General features: G+C 47.0%; 7 protein-coding genes across 7 annotated transcripts; 4 read left to right on the forward strand and 3 right to left on the reverse strand.

The window, feature by feature from the left end:
* Window positions 1-965: 965 nt before the first annotated feature.
* Window positions 966-5,351, forward strand: I302_107295 (uncharacterized protein; the record flags this gene model as incomplete). Its single annotated transcript, XM_065870431.1, has 14 exons — window positions 966-1,109; window positions 1,168-1,275; window positions 1,335-2,062; window positions 2,116-2,204; window positions 2,270-2,451; window positions 2,506-2,619; window positions 2,673-2,789; window positions 2,859-3,092; window positions 3,175-3,433; window positions 3,500-3,585; window positions 3,644-3,881; window positions 4,034-4,704; window positions 4,822-4,869; window positions 4,977-5,351. 14 exons carry the CDS (start codon window positions 966-968, stop codon window positions 5,349-5,351), a joined length of 3,393 nt encoding a protein of 1,130 aa, XP_065726503.1.
* A 308-nt stretch (window positions 5,352-5,659) lies between these two features.
* Window positions 5,660-7,539, reverse strand: I302_107296 (uncharacterized protein; the record flags this gene model as incomplete). Its single annotated transcript, XM_065870432.1, has 7 exons — window positions 5,660-5,676; window positions 5,751-5,989; window positions 6,153-6,290; window positions 6,354-6,541; window positions 6,607-6,702; window positions 6,761-7,034; window positions 7,115-7,539. The coding sequence occupies 7 exons, from the start codon at window positions 7,537-7,539 to the stop codon at window positions 5,660-5,662; spliced, it is 1,377 nt and encodes a 458-aa protein (XP_065726504.1).
* A 764-nt stretch (window positions 7,540-8,303) lies between these two features.
* Window positions 8,304-11,691, forward strand: I302_107297 (pH-response regulator protein palA/RIM20; the record flags this gene model as incomplete). Its single annotated transcript, XM_019193573.1, has 13 exons — window positions 8,304-8,306; window positions 8,365-8,567; window positions 8,629-8,872; window positions 8,937-9,108; window positions 9,180-9,298; window positions 9,368-9,562; window positions 9,628-9,862; window positions 9,922-10,000; window positions 10,053-10,233; window positions 10,295-10,519; window positions 10,579-10,920; window positions 10,986-11,203; window positions 11,289-11,691. The coding sequence occupies 13 exons, from the start codon at window positions 8,304-8,306 to the stop codon at window positions 11,689-11,691; spliced, it is 2,619 nt and encodes an 872-aa protein (XP_019045050.1).
* A 716-nt stretch (window positions 11,692-12,407) lies between these two features.
* I302_107298 (uncharacterized protein) lies at window positions 12,408-12,718 on the forward strand (the record flags this gene model as incomplete). Its single annotated transcript, XM_065870433.1, has 2 exons — window positions 12,408-12,480; window positions 12,549-12,718. 2 exons carry the CDS (start codon window positions 12,408-12,410, stop codon window positions 12,716-12,718), a joined length of 243 nt encoding a protein of 80 aa, XP_065726505.1.
* Window positions 12,719-12,914: 196 nt separating this feature from the next.
* On the reverse strand, window positions 12,915-15,830 carry I302_107299 (uncharacterized protein; the record flags this gene model as incomplete). Its single annotated transcript, XM_065870434.1, has 7 exons — window positions 12,915-13,032; window positions 13,188-13,212; window positions 13,276-13,451; window positions 13,572-13,748; window positions 13,841-14,930; window positions 15,055-15,667; window positions 15,744-15,830. 7 exons carry the CDS (start codon window positions 15,828-15,830, stop codon window positions 12,915-12,917), a joined length of 2,286 nt encoding a protein of 761 aa, XP_065726506.1.
* A 1,316-nt stretch (window positions 15,831-17,146) lies between these two features.
* On the forward strand, window positions 17,147-17,759 carry I302_107300 (uncharacterized protein; the record flags this gene model as incomplete). The annotated part of the gene is made up of 2 exons (XM_019193571.1): window positions 17,147-17,659; window positions 17,733-17,759. The coding sequence occupies 2 exons, from the start codon at window positions 17,147-17,149 to the stop codon at window positions 17,757-17,759; spliced, it is 540 nt and encodes a 179-aa protein (XP_019045048.1).
* Window positions 17,760-17,962: 203 nt separating this feature from the next.
* On the reverse strand, window positions 17,963-24,338 carry I302_107301 (uncharacterized protein; the record flags this gene model as incomplete). The annotated part of the gene is made up of 13 exons (XM_019193570.1): window positions 17,963-18,205; window positions 18,303-18,578; window positions 18,696-19,022; window positions 19,160-19,698; window positions 19,756-19,954; window positions 21,629-22,164; window positions 22,221-22,838; window positions 22,930-23,453; window positions 23,516-23,657; window positions 23,807-23,926; window positions 24,028-24,129; window positions 24,211-24,250; window positions 24,321-24,338. The coding sequence occupies 13 exons, from the start codon at window positions 24,336-24,338 to the stop codon at window positions 17,963-17,965; spliced, it is 3,684 nt and encodes a 1,227-aa protein (XP_019045047.1).
* Between the last annotated feature and the right edge of the window lie 328 nt (window positions 24,339-24,666).

A 24,666-nucleotide genomic window follows, 5' to 3' on the forward strand; every position in this document is an offset into this window, starting at 1 on the left:
CAGCCAAATCTGCAGGCACTTGGGGTATTTCGTTTGACTTTGCGCTGGACGTGACTGTGATTGCGCCCAATGGCACCGGAATGTCTCTTTCTTATCGCGGTGAAGAGGGTAAAATGAAGAAAGGCCCAACGTGAGACGTGTTCGCATGAATTACGAGTAAGGATCTGGAGAGCGGCCAAGTCATCAGGAATGACTTTGATCCCGCAAAGAATGAGACATTCCTCTTCCAGACCTTTGAGGAGGACGGTAGGACTGTGAAAGTGGATGCCTCGGTAAGTGTCTCTTGAGGTATATCATCTACTTTTCCCCTTTGCCTACGCACAAGAGATTGACATGATCTTCGTCCCCACTCGCTTTGGGTCAGTGCGTGATTCAAGGGAAATCCAAAGGGGATAATATCCGCTGGAACCTGTTGCCCGACGAGCCTTATTTGGACGGCACCCGCAGTGACGATGCCAGGCTGACTTGCGAGTCAGAAGGACAAGTCATAGTCGATTCGGTAGGTCTTTTCTTGAGTTACCTATCATACTGTGCTGTACCTTCTTCTCGATATCAGAAAAATTACCATGAAGGGTGTGCTGTACCTGACCTTGTTCTTTTTTGATCTTTTGTCATCAGGACAAGTTGTAGTCACACAGCGTAGGTTTTGAGAAGGACATGATGTGAACACAAGGATGGATAGAGCTAGTGATAATGCCTGTGTTGTTGCAGTAGTGCCTTGCTGTAACTTTTGAATATGCATCTTCAAAATCGTATTCTTAGTTACAATCTAGCTTTACTTGTTGTTTGCGAGATTTACGTAATCGTCGATCAGTTATGATGATGATGATGATGAAGTCAAATGATAAACACGAGTGACCGACTGAGCAGCTGAAAATGGTCCAACATGACTGTCGTATTTTCAACTCTACAACATCCATTATACATGTTGATAAAGAAGTAGAGGGGCGACGGACGAATCTAAGATGTATTGGCCAACAGCTACTACGAGGCTCGTCAATACACCTTCACCGCTCGATGGTAAACCCATCCTGAGAGTCAAGTCAAGTAGGAAAGGTAATTTCTTTGCTAGTCTCACTGAGAACGGTCTGGGTGTATGGGATGTCAGAGTGAGTATGAGTAGTCTCCGCTTACTTGTGCTGAACGACATTGACGTGCTTTATGCAGCCCACCGTCCTTCAAGCTGCTGTGATTAGGTCTTCAGGGAGCATAGAGCGGTTCGGTGTGAATGTGGACGTCTACTGGGCTCATGATGGGAGAGGGTTGATCATACTTGTAAGTAGAGATTCTGTCCTTGTGAAACTTCATCATTTAGCTGAGTGGGAGTCCTTCAGACAAACACATCTCACCTTCTATTCTACCAACTCGTTCCCTCATCTCGACCATCCTACGACTCCCCCGGTCCCTCCACTCCCGGACCAGGCGAGGGGGACGTAGTGATGGGCTGGGACCTCAGATCGCTCGGAACAGCATTCATAATGGGCAGATGCGAATCACTAGTCATTCAACCCCATAACGTCCTCCTACTCCTCCAGCACCCTCCATCGATATTATCTGTACCCTACCCCATACCCAGTCAACTACTCTCTCCACCAGGCTCGCATTTCCCTCCTCCCCCTCTGGACGGAGACTCAGAAGCTCAGGTAGATTGCAATATATGGGACCTGCAGAATGCAAAAGATTGGATCGTCCCCTCTGGTCCAGGTGGACGAGGGGGTATACCCCTACCGCAAGAAATAACGACCCATCGGACACCCGGCCTACCAACGCTGTATACGTTGTTGAATGATGATGGAAGATTGTATGTGATGTACCAGGCATCACAACTTGCTCAGATATCCAACTCGGAATCACAAAGATCACAACTACTCAGTGGACCTAGATATCTAGGAGTCAAGATACATTATCCTAATGTACAAGGACCACAGGATATAGTTAGACGTACAGAGGCTTTGGGATTTATGGAGAATAGTTCGGGGGAGGATCCAGAGGATGTGGAAGATTATGCGGAACAGGTAGCGGTAAATCCGAGGTTTGGGTTGATTGCCGTTGGTCTGGCGAGGTGAGCGGTACTGTATTCTGGAACGACGGAGTATTCTGCTAATTATGATTTAGTGGGAAGATCAATATCATTTCTCTACCGCCTTATCCTGCTCAACCTAGATTATCACATACCTTAGATTTGAGGATGTCTGCAAATTTGCGTGAGTCTGAATATCTCTGAGTAATTCCTTCTGAATTGATGTGCTGACGTGACCGTACGTATCAGATTTGTCCCAAGGCGGAGTAACAAGTCTCGCTTGGACAGGCGATGGGTATTGTTTAGCTGCGGGGTACGAGAAAGGCTGGGCAGCTTGGAGTATGGGCGGTCGACTGGGTGGATGGGGAATCAAAGATGAGGAACACGATGATGATAATCAAAGCAGTCATGCTGTGGGCGTCGTCGATGTGGTGAGCTGGATCTTCTCGGGAGGTCGATCAAGTCGGAAAGCTGATTTGTGATAGTTCTGGGTACCGGGAAACTTGGAACTCTTACTGCTTCGACCGGGATTAGATCATGGGCCGCAGATAGAAATTGTATCGTTTGTGAAAAGCTCTTCCACCAGTCAACAGTCTCCGGTGAGCATCAAATAACAACAGCTGCATACGATCATGCTGATACGGTTGCTTAGGATAATACCAGATACGCCTTCCTGCAAATGGACGATCGCGTTCTGGTATACCGGGGAGCAGATCAACCCGATATGAGCGTTATCAACCCCGAGTCAGATGTATGGCAAAGTATCAAGGTAAGCTCGACTTTCTGCAGGATTCGAATCCGTTATCGAGCTAACAGATATCAATTTACTTCGATCCAGATCCCCGCTGCATATATAGCTACCAACTGGCCACTCCGATATGCATCGATATCATCCGATGGGAAACTCATAGCCGTTGCTGGGAGGAAAGGACTAACTCATTATTCTGCTTCATCCGGAAGATGGAAGTTGTTCCCTGATGAAAGGCAAGAAAGGGAGTTTACGGTCAGAGGGGGCTTACTATGGTTCCACCATGTTCTGATTGCCGCTGTGGATGTGGAGAAGACCCATCGGGTGGGTCACATACCAATTCTATCTCTTTCGATCCGGGTCGTTTCAGTGGGTTTGGTTGAGGCTGATTTGCGACGAACTGCAGATCCGACTGTACTCTCGAGATTTGGACCTCACTGAGATACTTCATACTCAGACTCTACCTTCCCCTGTGCTGGTCATGACATTGCTGGACAACTCGCTGTTGGTATATACGGCCGACAATAACCTGTATCATTTCTTGATTCTACCAACTCAAACATCCATCAAACTGCATTTGTGTGGTAGTATAAGCTTTAGAGGTATAGTACAGGTTCCAAATAGAGTGAGAGGTATGAGTTGGATGATTCCGCTTGCTCAGAAGAGTGAGCCAATATTTCCATCAACATTCCGGGATGCTTGGCTGACGAAGTTTTCCTCCACTGTGACAGATCTGGGTGATCCAGTAGACGATCTGATAGTAGCTACCATAATCTTCCTAGTAGATGGTAAATTGGTGCTGCTCCGACCTCGCAGAGTAAGCTACGCCCATTTCTCAGCACCTTGAGGGGTGAGAGCTGACTTGTCACAAATAGGCCAAAACAGACGAAGTTCGATACGACATGCAGATCTTAGCTGATCGTATTGAAGTCTACTGGACCCACTTGCACGGCGTTGCGACCCTTGAAAATTCGCTTTGGGGATATGATGGACAAAATATGAGGATATGGTTGGATGCGCTTACGATCGAAGCTACGAGAGTTAATAGTACGAGCGATAGTTATGAGGAGGTGGAGGAGAGTGTGAAGCTCAGGCTGGACTTTTACCCTTTGTGTGAGTGCTATAGAATTCTCTACCAACGTATCGTCGAATATCCAATAAGTGATGTTTGACATGTCTTCGGATGCCTTTTCTCTGCCGTATTCCATGAGTCTGCTATATCTTAGGGTTCGAATTTACGCTAATGATGAATTATCCTCACTTAGCAATCCTCATGGATAAAGCCATCATCATTGGAGTGGACCCAGAATCGTCCTTGCGCCTACCCTGGCCAATATACAAGATATCCACCTCGACGCATCTCTTCTTACCTCAGTTCTTGCGATATCACTTATCCTCCTCGCCGCCCAGCTTATTGAACGCGTTAATCCTGGCTAGACATTATGACGGTCTGGTGTACTTTGCACACTCTTTGGAGATACTACTGCACTCGGTGCTGGAAGACGAGGTTTGTAAGCCCAGTCTACCGAATGTAGCACATCTGCAGGGTGGTCATCGTGAAATGGGGAATAAGAATACCAATGGCGAAGATAATGTATTGTCTTTGAACTCATCTCCACCAACCCCAAAACTCTCTTCTACCGACCAGCGCGAACCTCTTTCAACCCCAACCGAAACTGAAGGGATCAGCCTGCTGTCCGCGGTGATACAATTCCTGGACCACTTCGACTCATCCCTTGAAGTAGTTGTGGGCTGTGCGAGGAAGACGGAGATTGATAGATGGAATTTACTATTCAACCTTGTTGGATCACCTCGTGATTTATTTGAGATTTGCCTGAAGGAGAATAAATTGAGGACGGCAGCTAGTTATTTGTTGGTTCTTCATGGGATGTCTGATGAGGCGCAGGGGGAGGAGGCGGGGAAGATGGATGTTGAGGTGAGTACGCGCACTCTCGAATTCGCGTCCCGTTGAGGGTTTTATGTGTCCCTTCGGTCATTGTGAAAAGATGGGAGATGTGGAAGGAAGATATGCTGATATTCGTTGGTACGATAGGATACGATAAGGCTGTTGAGACAAGCCATTAAATCGAAAGAGTTCCATGTGAGTGTACTTGTCATATGTCTCGTTAAATACCTGCACTGGCAACGATGATCTCGTAAGGTCCAAAGGAGGAATGGACAGCTGATATGCCGTTGTATTATGTGTAGCTTTGCAAAGAACTGCTCCGATTCCTTCATTCAATCGACGAATCTGGGATATCGTTGAATGCAGCTATCAACCAAGTTGGGATCTTATCCGACCTTCATGAAGATTCACCTCAACCCGACGATCCGGTCGGTGTGGATGACGATAATACCCCGATGATAAGCCAGAATGAAATGTTGGTTCATCCCAGTACGCCAAGTATCACTTTATCCACTTCTACTTCACAGGATAAACCGATCGTATCCTCCGAAACCGAAAGGGAAGATGGACCTGTTACTTCGCCTTTCCAGCTGAATCGTGAGAGGATGTATAGGACGCCTCCATCGCCTAGGACGGCGCGGTTCGAGGGTGAGGGTGAGGGTGTAGATGATGCGTGATACGTGAGCTGGACTTTGTTAGTATTGCGGACTTTAACGCTTGACACGGTTTTTACTATGCTATACACAGTATTATTTGATGACATGATGTAATTGATGCATAATGATTGTTATGAATCGGTGTTCGGAATGTATACATAACTCGCTGGATGAACGAATGCAGTTATGCTTTGGGAAACTAAAGAATGAGGGAACTCGCAACTAAAGAAAAACCACCACGGGGGGGGGGGGGGGGGATCTCTTCACACATATAACCTGTCTGAACCAAGTTCACTCGAATGACAAACCCCGATAAGAGATGTTGGGAATCACCAGATCACCTCGGCTAACGAAGAAACCAAAAACCAAATGAGCTTCTTTTCCTGATAGCCTGAAGGAATCGTAGAGTGCCGAGCTCACATTCATTAGTCCCCACACCCTTATCCACCCTATTAGCAAACACCCTCTTGTAGACGAATCGCTGATCGTACTCCCTCATAACCTCTGCGCTGAGGAGCATCCTATCTTTGACCAGTTGGGAGTAAAATTGAGCAAGTTGGGATAGGAGGAAGGTCGTTGATAAGTGGAGGAGGGGGACGTATAGTGGGTGCAAGGGGGCGAGAAGGTGGGTTAAGAGTGGGGAGGTTGGGGGAAATGCGCTGCGACGCATAGTATTAGATTCGGTTTCGATCGAGACGCGGAGGCGTAAGTTATTTGAGAGATTGCTCAAGACTGGATGTTTCCTTCCGGTCTACATGCCATTCCCTCCACTACAAAAAGGTAGTGGCGTCGAGGTATGGTCAATTGAAGATTGCCACTTACCAGAAAAAAGCCAGACAGAACTCGGGAGGATCCCATACCCTTAAACTCTGTATCTTATCGTTCGACCCCGATCCCAACGAAGTAGTCAATCTCGGAGCGTCTTTCTGAGGTTTACCAAATGCAGATAGTAGCGAGTAGCTGACATATCGAAGTGTGTGAGCTGACAGTGTATCATAACGGCTACAGGACAGGTGAACTTACAAAGCGAATTTGACGATAAACCATAGTGTCTTGCCGGTCAATTTGGCATATCTGGCTAACCCAGCTGTATGAGATGGTGTATCGGACGATGACGTTGACGTTGAGGCGAAGACATCTTGGTCTGGTTGAGGTTTGACTCGTGGTGCTGGAACTGGGGACGCGTGAGGAGAATGGACTGGTTCTGCTCCCTATGTGACCGATGCCAGGCATCGAATGAGTACCCATGGAAGGCAAGAATTGAGAATGTACTCACCGAACGAAGTTGCATATCATATGTTCTAAACCTCGTGAATAGGTATCCGGCATTCCCAATTGCCAGAAGCAGAAGGAAGGTGAGTAATGTATATTTCTATGTTGATTTTATGTAAGCTGTCGATTCTGTCCTGGGTACATTCGACATAGCTTACCGACCAACCACTTATCAGTCCCACTCCGTGATTCTGCCCCTCATTCTCCCATCTATCCCATCTTCCTGTAACCCCACTGGGCTCCCTTCCACTTCTCAGAACAGATTCGTATTCATCCCTTTGAGCGAAGAATGGGTATACAGACAGGTAATGAATCGTATGTATTGCCAATGAGATGGGGTTGGCCAGATGTTCATCAGGGAGGAGATCATATATCGACTGAGGAGAGGCGTAGGCGAATTTGTCGTATATCGTAGATGGGATTGAAGTTATTCTATATAACAATTCCACATTGTAAGCTAAGACTGCGATGTGGCCCATGATTGGACTAATAAAGCTTCTATGTTAGCTTACCTTTGCAAGATAGGTTTTTTCCTCACGAATCTCTTCTTCATCTTTCCCTGATCGATCGAAGGAGTACTCAATCTCCTATCTTCCTCAGCTCGCTTTGCAGCTTTGGCAGAAGCAGCCATATCGAATGGGATACTTGAGCTCCTACTGAGACTCGGCGGAGGTGTGGATAGAGCATTAGGCGAGAAGACCAATTTGGGAGTGTTTGGTGTTGCGACATTACCATTGACAGGTCGATGTCGGGTTGGTGTCTCTTGCGTGGATGTGGAAGTTGAGGTTGATTGTGATGATTGTTTGGAAGAAGAGGCGGGAGGTTCGTTGATCTCTGCTAATTCCCTTGAAGAATGGGATTTGGATAGTTTGGATGGGGCGTGAGAGAACGCCGGGAGGGAGCGGCGGGTGGTTCGAGCCAGGGGTGATTGGGACATGTTGTCGAATTTCTGCTGATCTTCCGAGCCCTAGTGAGATGACGAAGTAGTTCTGGGTCACTGAAAGATAAATAGGGGAGTAGATAGTAGAAAGTAAAGCTGATGAAAGATGTTGACGCGTAACTTGTGCGTGGACAGCTGGAAGTGAAAAGTGGAGGAAAGGTACAGTGCAGCTCTAAATGGGTAACCCGATTGAAATAATTGCAGTCAACCATCCTTGCTTGTGCTCGTATTGCTTTATATTGACCGAATCGTATGCATTGTGCAGTTGTGCGACTGAATACATAGTCAGTTATGATCAATGCACATGTGTTCCCATGACCTGTCTTTTGCATCAAATATGATTAACCGCGGGGTAGAGGTAGCAGGAAATGTCGAGTAAAGAGCAAACCTGTTGACGAGGTCAAGGTGACTAACCGAGTGCCGCCGTTTGGCAAGGTCAAGGTCATGCAAGTCTCGTCGTCCTACCGGGATTCCATCGCTCATGAACATTGCAGAGTCAGCCAGCTTCAGTCATGCATCAGCAGCATATATAGTCATGGATCGGATGCATGAACATCATGAACAACGATGTAATTCAGTCAGCTTTTATGGGTTGATTGCTTTTGCGCTTTGACCGCCACTTTTCTCGGCAACCTCCACCTAAGCCAGGTCAACAAAGTCAATGACGAAACAACCCGTCCATCCATCTCATCCTTTCTTCTTCGTATTCTTATACCGTAGTACAGTAAATCAGCCCACAAACTGTACATACCAAACACATCATGGTGAGCTGTATCATCATGAACGCCGACGCAGAAACCAGCTCATTAATTTCATGACCAGTCCAACTTCCTCCCCATACCAGCCAAACGTGCACTCCCCCTCCCTTCTTTCTCTCAACATCTTCTCAACTACATATCAAACCATTTCCGAGATGCCCACCCGGAAGCATTCAAGAGAGACGTCGAGGCATTAGTATCAATGAGGAAAGAGTGGGTAGAGGCCAAAGTAGAGGGCCATCCCGAGATCGTCAGAGGTCTAATGAGGTATGTTTACCACTTTCCTCACTCTTTCAGCGCGAAGAGGGAAACTAAACTGCTTGATTAGGTACCATGCTCAATTATCATTTCTGTCCACCAAATTTCCTTCGGATATCTCACTACAATTCACATATCATCTTCCCTTCCCTCCTACATACTCTCTATCACCCGATGCGCCGGTCTCGCTAGCGTCAATAACGTTCGAAAGAGCCAGTGTGCTGTTTAATATAGCTGGACTGTACGCTTCTATGGCTGCTGCTGAGAGGAGAGCGGAAGCTGAGGGAATTAAGAGGGCTTTAGGCTATCTCACCGTAAGCTGACTATGCCCGATGTGGATAGGCGGGTCCTCAGCTTACACGGTAATGGTAATCATAGTCTGCAGCAGGTGTGCTTGAACATCTAGTCAAACATGTCTTACCAACTTTACAGTCTGAGCTGTCCTCACCTCACGCAGCAGGGTACGATATTTCCGAGTCGTTCTTAGGTACATTGAAGGAGTTTGTGCTGGCAGAAGCGCAGGAATGCTACTGGCAGCAAGCAGTCTTACGTGAGCTGTTCTTTCGACGTTTACTTGAAATCGAATCCGCAAACCAAAGCTCATCGATGTCGTGTGAACAGAGGGGACATATAAGAATGGACTGATTGGGAAGCTATCAATGAAGGTTTCAGAGTACTATAAATCCGCTCTATCGTCTATGAACGGAACGGATTATCCTTCTTCATCGTTCTTCCCCGCCGTAAGTCTCATCCCAAAAGGATTCTAGGTGATGACTACCTGCTGATACACGATTCATCCTCCTCTTCAGAACTGGATATCTCATATAACGGTGAAACAGTGTCATTTTGAAGCTGCGGCTCAATATAGATTAAGTCAAGAAGATCTAGAAAAGAGTAGATATGGTGAAGAAATCGCTAGGTTAAGAGTCGCAGAAGGTTTGGCTAAGAAAGGTTTGGAGGCTGGTAAGAAAGGTGTTGCGGATTCTGTTCTATCAGATCTCAAGGTATGTCTGCTTGATTCTCTCTCGCAGTCTCCAGCTAGAATGTATCATGCTTACCTTCTGCTTAGAATCTCCAATCAGCCGTCAGATCCGCTCTGGAAAGGGCCGTACGAGATAACGATCTCGTTTACGTCTCTCCTATCCCACCTGCCAACCAGCTCGCTCCTATTTCCGGAGTAGGAATGGTCAAAGTGTCTATACCGACGGAAGTGTCTGAGCCAATTGCTTGGTTGATGGGTGGTGGAGCAGGTATGCCAGCGTTGTTTAGCGCTTTGGTACCGTACGGTGTACATCTGGCTTTGAGTGAGTGCATGCTACAGCTTGGAGCCTCATGATTCGGTCAAAAGCTGATGAACGTACAGGTATATACGATGATAGAAAGGATACGCTGGTGCGAGAGTTAGATGGGAAGAGGGAAGAGCTCGACGGAGTAGCTGCTAGGTGAGTTACTGCGATATGGCGGAGATAACACTCTAACTCATGCGTTTTTCAGTACCTTACAATCACTCAATCTACCCGGATCGATACAAGCGCTCGAGAGGCCAGTAGGGCTACCACCATCTTTGCTGAAGAAGGCGGAGGAGGTCGATTCGGCCGGTGGGGTCGACAGGATAAGAAGTCTTCTTAACGAAGTGGCTAGATTGTCGAAGGCAAATGCCCAATCATTAAACGAGGTATGTCCTGATTTAGCTGTCAATTGGATGCACTGTCTTTGTGATGCTGACATTCCACTAGGCTATGGATGTCCTGGATCAAGAAGCTACCGAAAATGAAACCCTTCTTTCAAGACAACCTGAACTGCAGTCCAGTCGACCGCCATCTCACATTGCCAATCAACCTTTGATAGCTACTGCTCAGCAGTATGATGCTACCATCAAACAAGCCTCTGCAAGCGATGGCACAGTGAGGCAGAAATGGGAAGAGTGGGGACATCTGATCGATATCCTCGCGGGTGGAGAGGTGAGTTCCCCCGTGCCCTGCGTCTCGACGGAAGCTCATTGAATTGGAATGGATAATAGGATTCCATCAACGATTATGTGCCTTCAACCTCCTCATCGCAAAACGGGTACTCAAGTCTTCCGCCTTCTGTACGACCCATCCGAGCGTCATTAGAAGATCTGGACGACCGCATATCCCATAGAGCGAGATTGGTGAATGAAGCTAGGAACATAGCGGCAGCCGATGATATACGCCCTGCTGTGTTGACTGAAGCGACCAGGCTGGCTCACGGAGGTACAGGGGATGTCAAGACGGAATGGTTTGAGGATCTCTTTGGACGAAGCTTGGAGAAGTACGATCGGATCAAAGAGGAGATGGAGGCTGAGAGTGGAAAACAGGTTGCATTGCTGGAACAGATCAGAGTGAGTTCATCGATTCGTAGCCGCCCCGTGAGGGATATATAGCTGATGAGAACGTGGCCGGAAAGGGTCAAAATGAGTCGTTCATATCGGAACGTAAGGAAGATCCTATAGTGAAAGAGCGGGAGAGGAGATTGCAGGATATGGACCTGGCATATTGGAAATGGAGAGAGATCGTCGATAATGCTGAAGAAGGGATCAAATTTTACAACTCGTTTGCGGATATGTTGAATCAGTTTAAAGGGACTTGCACGCAGTTCTTGAATTCTAGGAGGGTTGATATCGGGTGAGTAACCTTTACTTATCATCAAAACATTGTGTCTTCTCATGATTTGATATGTGAGGACCAGAGCTGATCAAGCGTGATGCAGTCAAATCACCCAACAATTCCACAATGTATCGTTCGAAGAACCTCCATCACATTCCCCTTCTCCCTCTCCAGCTTCACATCAACAACCATCGTACACCTCGACCTCGCCTCCGGCTCAGCGCAATGCTCCTCCCCCGTCCCCACCCAAGACATTCTCCCTTTCTCACCCCTCATCAGGCCAATGGCAATCCTCTTCAGACTTCTTACCTCCCCCTCCACCGCCTCCTATTCTCAGATCAGGCGGTATACAGACTCAACCTCGCGCTGCACCCCCTCCGCCCGCTGATGCCACTCCTAGGAGGGTGACTCGTGCTTCGGCTGCTGCTAATAGGGGTCCTATAGGGGATGCTGAGAGGAACCCTTATAGTAAAGGTACGAGGAGGGGAGGGGGAGGTGTTGTATGAGTGTTGATACTTAGATGTATGGTATTTAGCTTCATATTATACATGGCGCAAGGTAGGGGCGAGAGGATGTCAAAAAGTGATCACTGAACATCAAGAGGGATGAGTATATCTCAAAGGAAGGTCGGGGCGAATCAACGAAAGTGCGAGTGTAAGTGGGAAAGGAACTCACCCGCACCCTCCTGTGAGCCCTTTCATATGACGAGCATCCGTGCGCATATGTGTGTTGTTCACATGAGATGTACATCGATGTCAAATATTAAAACAAGTATCAGCTGTGGGAGCAACATTCAACTTTCTTCTGATTTCTTCTTCCTTGCATTTTCTTTCTATTTGACTAGTGATACTGTCAAGACACTTGAAACTCTCTCTCATTCACGCCAAATCTATATATCAAAATCACAATGTGGCTAATCTCCCTCACCCTCGTCTACAATATCCTCCTCTCCCTCTTTGACGCAACCCATCAAAAAACAGCACTCTATACCCCTCTTGTCTCTCCGGAGCCTAAGATTATGGGAGGCTGTCCTGTACGGGGCTGAACTGATCTATTGCTCTGGCGAATAGGTCGATGCGATATCTGGATCGAGTTCAGGAACGCTACCACCCAACAAGCCCGCGATTTGTTCCTTCATTTCTACAATACAGAGGCCATAATCCCACCTTTGCCCCAGGCCAGAGTTCGAACAAGGAAAACGACAGGAACGAGCCCAAAGACAATGCTGAAGAGTCGAGACCAGATACCGAAGATCAATCTCCTATTCCAACTGACAATATTATCGACTCAAACGAGTCCTCTTCTGATACTGATAGATATTGTTCCCGATATTCTGACCATGGCTGAGACTTTATCGACACAGGTGAAGTATCGGTATCGTCGCTTCAGGGGTATCTGATGAGGTATAAGAGGGATCCCATTCGAGCAGTGGAAGAGGCGTTGAGATGGGTGGAAAGTGGATTCGGTCAAGGCCCAACTATCACGCTGAAGGAGGGGAAAGTGGAATTGAAAGATCTTCGAGCTGAAGTCTGAAGTATGATGGATGATCGATAATACTCGAAGAATTGGGGCCAAGAATCTCGGAGGAGGGACAGAGACGAAGATTGTTTTTAGATTATAAGGATCAATTACGCATTCATATATATTATATTGTACATACAAATTAAGATTTACTATTATAGATTTATCAACCCAAATATCCCAGCAATATGTATTATAACCTTGAATATTACATGATAACACATCTAGTGTCTATTCCAGCTTCGTTGGCTTGTTCGTGCGCTACTTCCAGCTCGTTCTCTTTCTGTTTCGCTTTGACTTCTTTGGGGAACCAGGATTTCATGAAGCTGCAAGAAGGGTTTCAGTTGAATTGTCAGCAATGAGTTCGATTTGAAAGTCTGTGGCTTTGCATAAGGAGACAACAACATGCGAGTGAGGAGAAAAAATAGGTATGATAGACTAGACGCGGGCTTGGAAGGGGGCATGAGAAACGATAACTCACTTCATCACTGTCAGGTCTAATGAATCTATATCGCGTGATCAGCTTATGCATAAATGCCAGTGAAGATGGCGGAAGCCAGAGGACTCACTCTTATCAGCCAGCAAAATCACTTTACTCCTGCACAGCGGGCATTCCTCTTTTCCAGCCCTCTGCATCTTCACCAGACATCTCACACAGAAGAGGTGTCCGCATCCTAGTCGAATAGGCTTGAATGCTATAGACGTGCAGATTAGACAGGCGTAGTCGTCTAAACTTGGTAATATCCTACAGCACAGACAACGTCTAATTAGCAATCCCCCGCGGCGTGCTCCTTGTGGTGTATAATGGGATTCGTAGAGACAGGCCTGTGGGAAGTAAGAAATTGGGATAAAAGTGTGTACCTACGGTAAGAGGGTGTTCGTCAGACTAGCTAACAGGATATGAGGTAAAGAGGTATTGTAGAACGCCCATGTGGATACGTTTCCAGCTTCGTCCACGTGGGTAGATAATGTAGATTGAACGAAGGATGGGAATCCTTCCAAAGCAGTAAGGGCAGTACGCTTATCGTGCTTCTTCAGGATCCTACATTATCCAAGAGGATATCAGCCTCCGTCTAGCAGTAGACAGGACACTCTGTCCATCGCAGAAGGAATACATTCCAAGAAAACACTCACTTCCTAGCAGCCATAACATTAGCTCCCTGAAACCTCTTCAAATCCAATAACCAGACGTTCAACTTCAGAAACTCCTCCCATGCATTTCTAGATTTCTTCCCCTTTATAGATCGTTTATCTCCCAGTCCTCTCTTAATGACTTTATTCGCAAATTCCTTGAGACGAGCTTCAGCATCTTCGAGAGATCGTTCACCCCTTGTACGCTCCGATGACGACTCGAAGATCTCAGATTCGATCCATAGGCTGAATATCTCTCTCCAGATGTAAAGGTCTTTCTTTGATGTCTTGCCGCCATGGTAGTTCGATACGATCGGTATAGAGTCTGTGTTGAAGTACTCTGACGACCTTGGGAGAGATGGCGTGGAAGTGGGAGGAACTGGTATGACTTGCACCGAGGAGGATGTCGAGGGAGAGATGGTGGATGAGATTATCTGGCAGACGTTCTCCACCGCATCTTTGAATAGGGTTTGTTGTTTTGCGTGAAAGGTTGAGAGGGACGTCAGGGCCGACGTGAGGAGATGGAAGAATTCGAGGTCGGATGAGAGGGGGATGACGAAATCCCTTTCATGGGTCGCAGATGTCGAAGCGGATATCTCAGGTATCGATTCGGTCTCTATATCTGGAGACAGTATTGATGAGACCGTCATACTGTTGGATATCTGCGTTGGCGGATCCTGTGGTTTTGGGAATGGGAATTCCTTTGCTTTAGGCGTAGTGGGTGATGATGATGATGATGATGGTTCATTATCCACTACGGAATCACCAATCGTCAGATCGCCCATTGCATCTCGCAGGTCCCTCCCACTGGCGATTGCGAAGATGGGCGATAAGGCAGATTTCATTTTTTGTAATGTCGGACTGGAGGGTATGATGGGACTTCTAATTCTATCGAAGGGACGAGGAGTAGCTGCGGTAGAAGAGGATGAGGGTATGGGGTCTTCTTCATCCTCCGTGTCGTTGTCTGTGTCTTCGGATGGGGTGGTCATTGGTGAAGGGGTGGAAGATGGGGATGGGGACAAAGATGATTGAGACGGGGAAGGGGAGGCTTGAACGTGGAGCCGAAGTTGTGGGATTGGGTTGGAAGGGTCACCTAGTAAATGGAAGTACAAGGGGTCAATTAGTCGTCTTGAGTTGTATCTTAAGTCCGAAGAATCCTTTGAGGACTAAAGTACAGAAGTGCAAGAAGACACCCGAAGGCAGGATTCACGACTCACCAGTCAAAACATATTCAGCCTTCACCCCACCTTTACTCCCATCCATGACCGCTCTCCTTATGACCGTCCTGCCTCGCTGCGCCTCCGATGGACTAGGTGTCTTCTCCTCCCTGAGTCTCTCCTGCGCTTCCAGGAACTCAGCAACACTCAGGGGACGTTGCGGCAGATCAGCCAGGGAGAACACATTGGGTGATGTCGAGGATTGAGAACTGTCCGATAACAGCCTTAGACGAAACTTCCTATGGTGTGGATTCTGAGTTTGGTGGACTGGTGTGGGCGATAGTATCTTGCTGCTCGATGCGAATGGTGGGATAGTGAGGTTGTGTGATTCAGGTAAGGGATCAAGTACGACTTCCTGGGGCTGAGGGTGAGGGTGAGTTTGGGAGGTGGATGAAGATGGGTTGCATCCACTTTGGATGGTCGGTGGGGTGGTTTCTGGTGATTCATATTCGAATTCTAATACCTCGTCGTCATCTTCTTTTGGTATGCTAGAGATAGGATGCTGAAGGTTTGAAGCGTCGACTTCAGCTGTGATCAGCAGTTTATGTAGGACTTCCGGTGAAAGTCCCATGGACGTGAGCTCCTGCACTACATTCTTGATGAGTTTCTTGAGCTTCACAGATACGTTGTGAACAGACAGTATTCGTCAGCTTGATATACCTTCGATAGCAAGTAAGAAGAGCACTTACCCGACCATACTCTATAGCTGATTCTTTCCATTCAGGGGGGAAAGAAGAATCCTCCAAGATATGTTGAAACTCTTTACCGTACTTCATGGTGTCATGGGTTGATCATAGGTGATAAAGTGATGCAAATGGCAGGCGGAGTGAATGCTAGAATAGTGATGAGGAGGTGAGAGACGACAAGATGTTATGTGTCGGGTGATGATTTGCTGATAGCGGAAGGATAAGGGTGGATCTGTCTGGGCGGAGTGTCAAAGGAAGGTGAAGGTGGTGACATCCCACTCGTGTGATCAACTTTTTCGGGTTGATGGTTGACAGGGGCGTCAGGTGGGTCTGGGTTGGATTGGGTGTGTCCAGGTCACAGGTCACAAGGACAAGGTATATACTAACATCTGGTTTGGATGGATGAGTGCAATCCTGTATCTGAGCTATTCTTGGCTCTCAACATTAGATGCTGTCTTCTGTTGTCTGTTTCCGGATATCTGGTGCAGACACACGTTCATGATTTTCTTGATTTTATTACGCAACAATCTCAGATGGGAGGATGGTCAGGCACGTCTGCTCCTGCAACAGCCAGCGGAGAAGGGAAATAGAGCACTCTGTATGTCTTCGGTACATACACAGACTGCCCCTCTGGCTTTATCAAGCATCGAAGCCAGCTCTGAGCACATGAGCCTACCACTTATCCAGTAAAGAGGACACCTCCAACTCTTCGAAAATTAGTGATCATGCATCTACACGAATGATACCCCGCTACTTTCATCGCCGAACGACAAACAGAAACTGAATGAAAGGGTATATCATCATCCAAGTTCTTTTCATGCATTAGGATTCCTTCATTATTCTTACTGAAATGATGAGACCGAACAACGGATGACGATCTCACGTCGAATAGAGGGCATATTCGATCCAATACTCCAGTCACGCTTCATCCACCGAATGTCAGGCATCAACATCGATTCCTCGGTATTTGAGGTCGGATCTCACAAAGGTATGACCTGTTGATACCTGTCCATCAAAACATACCAAGAGGTGCATCCCTTCTTGTTCTTCCATTAGTGCTCGTAACCCTTGGGCCAAACAGGAAAGGATTCACTTGAGGGACTGGGTGACACAGACTTGATAAGGTTCATACCTTTCTCTGCTATCCTTCTTTTGACCTCTAGCATAGGTATAGATGCTTTCTGGCTGATAGGCAAATCAGTGCATTCAAAAGTATAAATACCGCGTCTACCGTCCCTCCTCGACAGGACTCTCTCATACCAGAAAACAAAGAACTAACACTTGGAAACAGTAATAAATATAATATCAACTTGTGAACAATTCAAACGTTATTCAACTAAAGTCTCTCCTTCATAAACTGACCCATAAAAGTACATCTAAAGTAATCCAATTCATTCGTATTCAAAATGTTATTCACTCCCACTACCACCATCGCACTCCTCTCCATACCATTCCTAACCTTCGCCTCAGCGGCCAAATACCTAGGTATCCATATCCAAATAGGAGAAGGTATGGCCGTCGACAGCAGCCTTCTCAGTGACGACGGGAAGAAGAAAGAACCGGGAGCAGGTGTAGGGTTCAGTTGGCTCGAGGGGAATATCGGGGACGACCGGTACAAGAAGTATCCCAATTTCGATGTATACAAAGGTGATGAGGTCGCTTTTAACATGATGGTGAGTTCGTCCCATTCTATAAAGCACAGTACTAGTACCGCTTGTACTCATGTTATCCTACTTAGTGCGTGGCTGGCTACACCTCTCAAATATAATCCAGATGGACCGAAATCCGCAAAATACAATATCACTTCGATAACGGAGGGAGATAAAGTCAAAGTCAGGTTTGACGTCTCAAATGCGGATGTGGCGAGTCTCAATTGTACAAGGAAGGTCGATGATACCACTCCCGTGATTTGGACTTCGGTGAGTCATGGTTCTCTCATTCTGTGGATCAGATCTTTATTATACGGGGTACTGACTTTTACCTCTTCGATAGGAATCGGCCTTCTCAGCTCCACTGTAGATACCATAGTATATATCGAATAGTAAATCAGTATGAATGGGATGAGAGTGATTACCAATGACCATCATGTGCCAGATCAGTAACAGAGAAGAAGCAAGCATAAATTCATAAAGCATCCATCCATTTAAATCGCACAAAGAGAGAAGGTTCATTTTAAGTATATATGTCTGTTTCATTTCCTTCTATAATCGATACGTCCGTATCTACACCCTACTCCTCAACCCACTAGCAGTTAATCCAACCTGAGTGATCTCATCGACCTTACATACCGTTCCCTTGAACTCGGGTAGGTACTTCGCACCAGTACAAGGCGATACTACCGACTGTGATCCCTGATAGATCGGTGAGAGGGATGCAGGACAGATGTCGAATGAGGTGAATTGGTCGTATGTGATTTCATGGGCATCACGGGGGTTTCGATCGCCTTGAGCTAGGACTGCTCTGGCCTGCGAGTTCAAATGTACAAATCAGCACACATACAACATGTTTATCGGGGCCCATGCGATGGCTAAGCATGACAGGATGACGGAGTAACGAACTCACCTGAGTCACCACCTGCGCACCAGCAGGTTTGGTATCTATCAGCCTCCTAGCAAACACCGCAGCAGTAGCGTGATTGCCCGCATCGCTAAACACTTTCATCGCAGATCGAAGCGCAAGTTGAACATGTTGCTGAGCCAATTGACAATGTGTGAAGTACGCTGCCAACTCCAAGTTTCGCTTGACATTCTCAGGCTCTTCAGTCACCAGTCTTCGTCTTTCAACTTCCATTGTGAGACCGATTATGTATTCTCGGCAGGACGCTACGAGGTCTTTTATCTGCAAAGACAAGGGAAACCATCAGCACCGTTGGGCCCAACCCAATCGTCTGGCGACCCTCGTGTGCGTGTGTCGTAGGAGATGACTGATGCAGGGGGAAAAGGTAGATCAACCCACCTCATCTGCATCACCCTCATCAGCCACAACAACCATAATCAACTTCTGCAATACCGTCCTAAACGCCCCCAAAGCCTCTACAAATTTACCTCTAGCAAAGTACTTGTTCGCTTCGGCAAGTTCGTTCGACTTGAGATCATCGAAATTGTACGAATTGTAAGGTAAGAATTCTCTCAATTCCGTCGATTCGGGATTTCGTCGGACATTGTATTTTATGGGTGGTAGAGATGGGTTGGCAGGTACGTGGACATGGGCAGATTGGTAGGATTGGAGGAAGTAGGATTTGAGGGGTTGGAAGTTGACTGCTCCGATTTGCCTGTTGAGTAGCTATACACCAGTGTGAACCATCAGCACAAATGTCGCAAATATCACTAATGAGAGTCTCTCCAGAGGGCGTGAGCAGTGAGGAGGAGATGAAAGGAAAGCGGTGAGGGGATATGAGAGAAGAGGAAAGATTGACCCACCTGCATCGCAGACTCAAAGTTTCCAGCAGCCGCATGATCAGCCGCCAACGGACTATTCCTAACCCAAAGTTCGTCCTCGCTTATACCAGCAGAGACACCCTCCGACAAATCCGCTTCAGCCGCTTCTTCCTCCTCAGCAACCTCCTCTTCGGGCGGAGCAACGACCTCAGCATCCAAGTCCCATCCTTCATCTTCGTCACCTTCTTCAATACCCTCGCCATCCGCACCAACACCATCAACAGCAACGTCCGCGGCCCACGCATCAAGCTGTTCACCACTCTCCACTCCTGATGATTCGCCTGCAAGTCCATCGACCCCTCCGTTAGCCAAGGCTCGGTCGAAGAACGATTCTCCGAGGTTCTTGATCGGCCAGTTGGAGTCGGTTTGAGGGAATACGATAGGTGGGGGAGCCAGGGAGGAGTGTCCTGAGTTCTGAGGTGGAGGTGGGAGGTCATCTTCGGTCATACCTGCTTCTTCGAGGATTTCAAGAGCAGAGTCATCGAGACCGTTGGTCTTGGCGGTGTAGTAAGCGAGGGGGTCTGATCGAGAATCTTATCAGCATCAAAGTCATGTGTCAGTTTCAACATGTCGCTCACATTGACCAGTCTCCCTTAAAACCTCAATTCGAGCTTGGATATCACCAAGATACAGCGAGTTTTGGAATCTCGACATGTTATCGCCTCTCTTCTGAGCGATGACTTGCATCATACTGAGTTTCTGGGTGTTACCAGTGATAAGATAGAGGAAAGAGAGTTTATCGAAGTTCTTGGTCTTTTGGTAAGCAGTTTCGACGATCTACCAAGCACGCACCACAAGAGTAAGCTTGCTTTCAATCATCAACTTCCAGCATAAGGAGCAAGCTTACCGAATGGTTACCTTGTTGCAAAGCAGCAGCACCCAATCTGTTCCATACGTCTTCTCTGTCAACTACCCTGGCCATTTCCAAGGCGACCTGAAGGTTACCGCACTCAATAGCAAGGTCAAATCTAGTTTGTTGATCTTGTACGAAATGTAATGCGATCTCGGGGTATCCCTTCTTTTGCAAGTATCCAATGATACTTTGTCCGACAAGGTTGGAGCTTCTGATGATTTGAAGCACCTCATCGTAATTTCGTCGGACCAAGGCAAGTTTGAATCGGTATTCCGTGGGATCGATGGTGATAGTTCTGGGTTTGGCAGTTCGATCGAGACAATGGACGATTTGACCTTTGACTCGGGTGAGGTAGACTGGTTGTTCGAGTGTCTTGATGATACCGTTATCACCTTGGGGAAGAGCGTATTTGATATGGTTCAATGTGGTGTAGATGAGAATACCGCTATCGTCCCATGCAGCAGACTTGATTCGGATAGTCTCGTGGATCAAGGCGCTCTGAGTAAGAGACTTGTTGGCGATGGTGATAGCTAAGTAACGCTGTCAGCTACTTTGGATTACTACACTGCCCGGTCGCTGAACTCACTGTGTTTACTCAACAAAGCCACCATGTTTCCATCCGTACTCCATACAACGTATTTGACAGGTGGAGTGCTGATCTCCGCAAGAACCTTTTGCTGTTGAATATCAAACAAGACTACTGAAGTAGGTGTAGCAAGGAGAAGAGAAGCAGTACCACCATAGAAAATCTCGTTGGTCTGAACAGGACATTTGACAGTCTTGGTGATAGAGTTTGAAAGATCCTTGATTTCGATATTTTGAGTGGTTTTATCCAAGACCGCTAATCTATTTCTGGCCACAAAGATCGCACATATACCATTGCCCTTCTTGCCATCGGAGGGAACGTCTTTACCGTCCGACGCAGATGGTGCGGATGATTTTGGTAGAGTGATCAATTCGTATGTACCGTTCTCCGAAGGTGAAGTGACCACTACAGCTCTTTCAGCAGGGTTGTAGCTTAATGTTCTAGGTTGAACCCATTGAGAACCGAGTTTTCTGACACTGCAGATACCTTGATTGGTACCAGTTGATAAATCGGCCATTCGGATGACCTTGTCCTTAACGTAGAAGAGTTGGTTCCCTGAAAGGGAGAATGCAGGTCGTTCACGCTCTAGCTTGAAGACGATGAGACCGTTGTCGTGGCCTATGTCACATGAGTATAGTCAATTCTTTGCCCAAGATCCACACTTTGAAGCGAGGCAGTGGAGTGAGGTAAGGCGGAATAACAACTCACCAGCAGCGAAAAGTCAGTTTCAACATGTCGCTCACATTGACCAGTCTCCCTTAAAACCTCAATTCGAGCTTGGATATCACCAAGATACAGCGAGTTTTGGAATCTCGACATGTTATCGCCTCTCTTCTGAGCGATGACTTGCATCATACTGAGTTTCTGGGTGTTACCAGTGATAAGATAGAGGAAAGAGAGTTTATCGAAGTTCTTGGTCTTTTGGTAAGCAGTTTCGACGATCTACCAAGCACGCACCACAAGAGTAAGCTTGCTTTCAATCATCAACTTCCAGCATAAGGAGCAAGCTTACCGAATGGTTACCTTGTTGCAAAGCAGCAGCACCCAATCTGTTCCATACGTCTTCTCTGTCAACTACCCTGGCCATTTCCAAGGCGACCTGAAGGTTACCGCACTCAATAGCAAGGTCAAATCTAGTTTGTTGATCTTGTACGAAATGTAATGCGATCTCGGGGTATCCCTTCTTTTGCAAGTATCCAATGATACTTTGTCCGACAAGGTTGGAGCTTCTGATGATTTGAAGCACCTCATCGTAATTTCGTCGGACCAAGGCAAGTTTGAATCGGTATTCCGTGGGATCGATGGTGATAGTTCTGGGTTTGGCAGTTCGATCGAGACAATGGACGATTTGACCTTTGACTCGGGTGAGGTAGACTGGTTGTTCGAGTGTCTTGATGATACCGTTATCACCTTGGGGAAGAGCGTATTTGATATGGTTCAATGTGGTGTAGATGAGAATACCGCTATCGTCCCATGCAGCAGACTTGATTCGGATAGTCTCGTGGATCAAGGCGCTCTGAGTAAGAGACTTGTTGGCGATGGTGATAGCTAAGTAACGCTGTCAGCTACTTTGGATTACTACACTGCCCGGTCGCTGAACTCACTGTGTTTACTCAACAAAGCCACCATGTTTCCATCCGTACTCCATACAACGTATTTGACAGGTGGAGTGCTGATCTCCGCAAGAACCTTTTGCTGTTGAATATCAAACAAGACTACTGAAGTAGGTGTAGCAAGGAGAAGAGAAGCAGTACCACCATAGAAAATCTCGTTGGTCTGAACAGGACATTTGACAGTCTTGGTGATAGAGTTTGAAAGATCCTTGATTTCGATATTTTGAGTGGTTTTATCCAAGACCGCTAATCTATTTCTGGCCACAAAGATCGCACATATACCATTGCCCTTCTTGCCATCGGAGGGAACGTCTTTACCGTCCGACGCAGATGGTGCGGATGATTTTGGTAGAGTGATCAATTCGTATGTACCGTTCTCCGAAGGTGAAGTGACCACTACAGCTCTTTCAGCAGGGTTGTAGCTTAATGTTCTAGGTTGAACCCATTGAGAACCGAGTTTTCTGACACTGCAGATACCTTGATTGGTACCAGTTGATAAATCGGCCATTCGGATGACCTTGTCCTTAACGTAGAAGAGTTGGTTCCCTGAAAGGGAGAATGCAGGTCGTTCACGCTCTAGCTTGAAGACGATGAGACCGTTGTCGTGGCCTATGTCACATGAGTATAGTCAATTCTTTGCCCAAGATCCACACTTTTGAAGCGAGGCAGTGGAGTGAGGTAAGGCGGAATAACAACTCACCAGCAGCGAAAAGGTTCAATTCCGGATGAGCAGTCAACACCCAAAACCTATCATGTTCCCTTCTAAAAGTCTGTACGGCCGTTCTCTTCGTCATATCCCAAACTCTTATCGTCTTGTCCTCCGAGGCAGATAACAAAAGCTCGTGTCGAGGGTGGAACATGCTCATCGAGACGTTGTTGAAGTGTCCTCGACAAGAATCAACTTCCCAGGCTTTGGTCTCTGACATTCTCCACAGCTTGACTTGACGATCGTCACCGCAGGAGACGATTAGGGGTAAAGTAGGGTGGAAAGATGCCCAGTTGACTCCTCGATCGTGTCCCTCCAATACGTATTTGACCACGGCGTCGGTGTTTCCAAAGAGATCTGCCTGGTTCTGGTTGGCTCTTGATACTTGCTCTTCGAATGACATTGGCGCTTGGGAAGCCTGGTTCTTCTTTCTTAGGCCGGAGATATCCCATACTCGGACTGTCAAGTCCATAGAGGCGGATACAACCAGGTCATCCCATGGGTGGAATTGAGCGCACCTGTGGGAGAATAGTAGATAAGCACAATGATATCGGAACAGATTCATGGAATGGTTACCTACATGATGTAGTGGTTGTGTCCTGTTAAGATAGCAATACATGTTCGAGATTGCCAATTCCAGATTCTGATAGTTTGATCATCTGAGGCTGAGATGATCCATGGGTATTCCCGGTGGAAGAAGACGGTTCGGACGTAGTCGAGATCTGTGAGGAGTTGGAATCAGCATCAGCATTGTCACTTTCTGGTGGTACACCGGATCAATCAAGATGACCTCCTGATCACACCCCTCGTTGAGGCAGCTTCTACCCTTTACACCTAAACACGCAATAGTCAAGAGGGAAACAGTACTCACGTCCAGTCAAAGTGAAGAGACACTTCCTCTGCTTATAATTCCAAACCTTGATCTTGTAATCATCACCACCGGAACAGAAGATAGGCTGAGTGGGGTGGAAACATATACCTCGGACAGGGCCTATACACGCGAACAAACAGGAAAGATCATCAGTACACCTCAGTCCAGAACGAGTCCGCGTAATGTTGATAGACCTTGAAGAGGGAGAAGGATGTACTCACCATCATGTTCATCATACCTATCTACCAAAGTACCCATCTGATAGTTCCATAGTTGGATAGTACCATTATGCAACGAAGCAGCTAAGAGCGGTGTTTTAGGGTCTACCCGAGGAACGCAAGCATAGTATCAGTATAGGTCTCGCTTGATCCATTTTATAGTCAATGTGGGAAGAGGGAACTCACGAAAAGCGATACCCTTCACTCTGGGTGATTTACTCTCGAACTGCAGATCCAAGTGATATCAACGTAAGCTGCACAGCCTAGGTATGCTTACACCGTGGAAATTAGCTCACCTTGGTGAGCATCTGCATTTTGTCTGATCTCTAGTCCTTATTCGATCCTGACTTGAGTGAAGCAGAGATGCAGGACCAAGCCAGTGAAGTGAAGTGATCCAAGGATACTACGCGTTCTCCGACTGTTTGTTGGTCGTTTTCGGGTGTTTCGTGGAGAGTGCGTAGAGACGAAGAGAGCGAGATGAGAGGAGAGTGCCGTATATGGGGTGGAGAGGGGTATAATGTTATGATTTGTGATATGAGCAATGCTTCGTATGATATATGTGGTTGTATGAGATATCAACGTTGGTGCGCTCAACTGACGCAACAGCAACAGCGTGGAGGACGTGACGTGGTGACGGTCAAG

This window comes from Kwoniella bestiolae, chromosome 6 (assembly GCF_000512585.2).
Source record: "Kwoniella bestiolae CBS 10118 chromosome 6, complete sequence".
In the NCBI taxonomy this organism is placed as follows: Eukaryota; Fungi; Basidiomycota; class Tremellomycetes; order Tremellales; family Cryptococcaceae; genus Kwoniella; species Kwoniella bestiolae.